The following is a 4,175-nucleotide window of genomic DNA, read 5'->3' on the forward strand; positions in this document are numbered from 1 at the left end:
ATCTAGTGGAGTTTGCGCGATTGTCGCAATGGCCATCCTCATCGTCAATTTGTAAACACTTGAGATTAGCGTATTCTCCCGAGGCGATAGATATGCGCCGCGCGTTTGCCACGAGCTTTGCATCCAGTATCAGCTCCAAGGTCAGCCAGCCCAAGCTAACGCGCAGTCATAAATCCGAGTTTTCTATATGATATATTACGTGATTATTCACAGATGGATTTATATAATGTCAACAACTGTGCTCTCTAGATAATCATATGGAGTGGCTAAACGTCAAGGCTTACCAGAGACCTCGAATTATATCTCTTGCTCTGCATATAAGGTGGGTATCAATTCTACCGACGGACTTTCTGGAATATATCTCGCTCGTTAACCAACAAGCAACAACAAAGAGGCAAAAGCATTGGAAATGGAAGCATTTTTATTCATCATGATCGTTGAATACAACAGCCATTTCAAACCTTCCGCATCTTATACATAAAGTAAAGGGTATTATTTACTGTTATCTACACGCAACGCAATGGGATGTTCATGCTCGTATCAGCGGTATCACCGCCATGGGTGAGTAATGCGAATGTGTATGTTCCTTTCTCCAGCTCCCACTCATTCTTTCTGTTCAAGATGGTAAGATATCTATCAACATCGAGCTCCATCAAAACTTTGGCCTCTTTTCCAGCATCAACATAGACCCGCTGGAAAGCCACGAGCTGCTTGACCGGCTGTACAATGGACGAGACCCGCCCGAGTAGATACACTTGGGCGACGTAGCTCCCATCGATAGTGCCATTGTTCTTCACGTTGGCAGCGAATGTGATGATATCTCCGGAAGTGAAGTCTGACTGGACTCGGCCGGAAATTGTGGCAGAAAATCCACTGACGTCAAAGGTGGTGTATGACAAACCCCAGCCAAACCAATACGCGGGTGACGAGTCGGTATCAAGATAGTCCTTCTTATGAGCAAAAGACTTGTAATTATAGTATACCGGGATCTGGCCAACATGTCGAGGAATGGTGACCGGCATGCGGCCTCCAGGATTGACTTTTCCGAATAGAACATCGGCGATAGCCTGACCGCCTGACTGGCCAGGAAAGAACGCGCTCAGCGCTGCAGCACTCTGATTATAGTAGTCGATGCCAAAGGGACGGCCTCCTTGGAGAACAAGCACGACTGGTTTGCCCAGCTTGTAAATCTCCTGAGCTAGAATATCCTGGCTCGGGGGCAACCCCAGGGTTGCACGATCACCGCTTTCCGCGTCGCTGTTCCACGCTGCGCCAACTGCAAGAACGATAACGTCCGAAGAGTTCGCGATTCGGACGGCCTGCGCCACGGCATCTCCTTGACGGCTGACGAGGTTCCAGAAGAGTATCAGCTGTGAGTTGAGTGCAACTACATTCTCAATGCGCTTGTATAGAGTGAAAGCCTGATACTCGATCCGGATCTTATACTTTGCCCCTTTTGTGAAGGTGAAAGGCATAGAGCCCGCGGGTGCAAGCGTACTATTGGCTTTAATATATGAATACTGCATGATATTGCCAAGAACAGTTCCAGAATCGGGAAATCCATGCGCCACAATGAGCTCGTCGTCGATGAATAGCTTTGCCGTGGTGTTTGGACTGACGGCAAGTCCTATCCACCCATCCACATCAATCTTGGTATCTACTGGCGACTCAAGTTGTCCTTCCCAGATTGCACTGAAGTTGTTTGATGGAAGCCCTGGAGGTGGATACATGCCCCAGTCCAGAGCTGGCGTTTCGACAACTTGCACAATGGGCAAAGTGAAGTTCGGATTTGCAAAGTAAGTGGCCTCAAGACCCCCGATTGTTCCGTTGGGCGTCGATAGAAGATAAGACGGGATAACATACTGTGAGTTGTACTCCCAAGTATTGGCACCCCAGCTGGAGACGACTTCAACATCAGTGTTCTTAGTATACCCAAACAACCCCTGACGGAGGGTCTTGGCAGCATCCGCAGGGTATTGGCCCCAAGAGCCAGAGTAATCTCCATAATTGAGGGTATCTGTGAATGGACCAATGAGTGCAACTCTACTGATATTCTGCTCGGATGGCTGGAGCGGTAGTGTCGAGTTCTTGTTCTCAAGAAGGACGATGCTCTTTTGTGCTGCTTCGAGAGTAAGGTCATTATGGCCTTCAGCGATTTCTTTAGGGTCAACGCTCTCATGAATATAAGGGTCTTGGAACAAGCCTAAATCCCATTTGACACCAAGCATCTTCTTGACATGAGATTGAAGTGTTGTCAGTTCCACAGATCCATTTGAAACTAGGTCGATGGTTGACTAATGATGGTATTAGCGACAAATATGTCAGTGTGCACAACAGTACTTGGAACGCACATTCAGGAATACCTCGAGAGGATAGTCATAGAATTGAAGCATGCCACCAGCGTTGAACCATTGCTTTATAGCATCTGCAGGTGAGTCGGCTACGCGGTGTATAGTTTGTAGTTCAAGCATCCCTACCGCCAAACATAAGCAATGGAGTGGCTATTTGGCAAATAGTCCGTACCTGTATCGTCTGCCATGATAAATCCATCATAGCCCCATTCTTCTAGAGCGTCATATAGCATTGGCTGCACTGAGGCAGGAATGTCATCAAGCTCATTGTAAGCCCTAGAAGGCATATCCATTAGCCCCATAGCATATGCAGGCTTAGTAGAATTCTCACATCATAACTCCTCGCACTCCACCCAGCTGCACTGCAGCCTTAAACGGCGTCAAGAGGTCCTGAAGTATCTGGCGGTTGCCATGCCCCATAAATGGAGCAGCATTTCGTCCTGACTGGGGTGCACCGTGAGCCGCAAAATGCTACAATGTATCGTGGATCAGCATAAAAGCCTCTGAATGCGGGCCGGCATCTATCTACATACTTTCATGACAGGGACGACTGCGTCTGGTGCAGACCAGGAGCTGTTCTTTGAGAGTCCTGAGGCATACGCTACTCCCATGTGCGAAGTGAGGACTTTGTCCTCTCCCCAAGCCTCTATGGCTCAGATTAGTCATATAAGAGCCATAGAATGCGAAATCAGATGCCTTACCTTGCATTCTTCCCCATCGCGGATCTTGTCCGATGTCGAGCACTGGCGATAGGCATGCGTGCACGCCAATGGATCTGGCTTCAGTCCCGATCGCCCGACCAACACGGTAAATAAGATCAGTATCAAAGCTTGCAGATAGACCTATACTCTGGGGAAAGTTGGACTGTTTGAAAGAGCCAACACCGTGAAGACATTCCCCTGAGTGCATAAATGGGACTTTGAGGCGGGACTTCTGCAGATTCAGCTCCTGGACAGAGTTATAGTGTGATTTATTCAGCGGATACCTTGCGATATGTTAGTCATACTAACCGCCTCATCAGACCTAGGAGCCTACCAGTCATGCATTACGCCTATAGGCGAGTCTGGATTTAGACGCATGGTGTAATCTTTCCCTGTGAGACATGTTTCTACTATAGCTTCGGAAAAGGCTCACCATAAAGTGTATTGTCGCCGTCCATTCCCACAATGTCGCCAGCAAACATGAGGTGCAGTTGCATGACTGAGGGAATCATCAGCACAAATACCAAAATGGAATCAAGTTTGGTCAAGGCAACTCACCGAGATCTGGAACAGTCATGTTTGTCACTAGGGCATCTATAAATTGATCCTTTTCGACAATCGTAGTCTCAATTGAATTGGCCTTCTCGACCCGTACTGGGCTTATTGTTGTACGAGGCTTATAGTCGCCGAGGCTCGCTCGGGACAGCAGGCACACGGCAAGCCAAATTGAGATACACCACATCATAATGAACGAGACTGAGCGAAATTGTCGCACAACGACCGATGCTCTGCTTGGTGCCGTTCTGGCTGTTCTTACCACGGCCAGTGGCCGGGGAGTCACTTCTTTTAATAGCCCCATTTAACGGACTGAAGCTTCGCATCGCAGAGCATGCCAGAGGAACTTCAAGTTTCAGATCCGGATTCCCCTCTCCAGGTAAGCGGTCAAACCCGTGGACATGGGTCTGGGTGGATCTTGATTAGGTTGACCAGCTTCCTGCCGAACGTTCGGAACGGCTATTCTGGTAGGTGATAGCGGACATCCGCCGGGACTAGTCAACCCGAAGGAGGCGGGGGTTTTGTCGATCTGCACCGCCGAAACATTTGAGCCCATATTGTGATCTCA

General features: G+C 48.6%; 1 protein-coding gene across 1 annotated transcript; it reads right to left on the minus strand.

Annotated features, from left to right (window-relative positions):
- Positions 1 to 506: 506 nt before the first annotated feature.
- Positions 507 to 3,797, minus strand: UCRPA7_7342 (putative glycoside hydrolase family 3 protein; the record flags this gene model as incomplete). Its single annotated transcript, XM_007919874.1, has 7 exons — positions 507 to 2,294; positions 2,352 to 2,440; positions 2,524 to 2,627; positions 2,683 to 2,822; positions 2,885 to 2,997; positions 3,486 to 3,551; positions 3,611 to 3,797. The coding sequence occupies 7 exons, from the start codon at positions 3,795 to 3,797 to the stop codon at positions 507 to 509; spliced, it is 2,487 nt and encodes an 828-aa protein (XP_007918065.1).
- Between the last annotated feature and the right edge of the window lie 378 nt (positions 3,798 to 4,175).

The sequence above is a fragment of the Phaeoacremonium minimum genome (genome assembly GCF_000392275.1).
Source record: "Phaeoacremonium minimum UCRPA7 unplaced genomic scaffold PA7_03_scaffold_518, whole genome shotgun sequence".
Lineage (NCBI taxonomy): Eukaryota > Fungi > Ascomycota > Sordariomycetes > Togniniales > Togniniaceae > Phaeoacremonium > Phaeoacremonium minimum.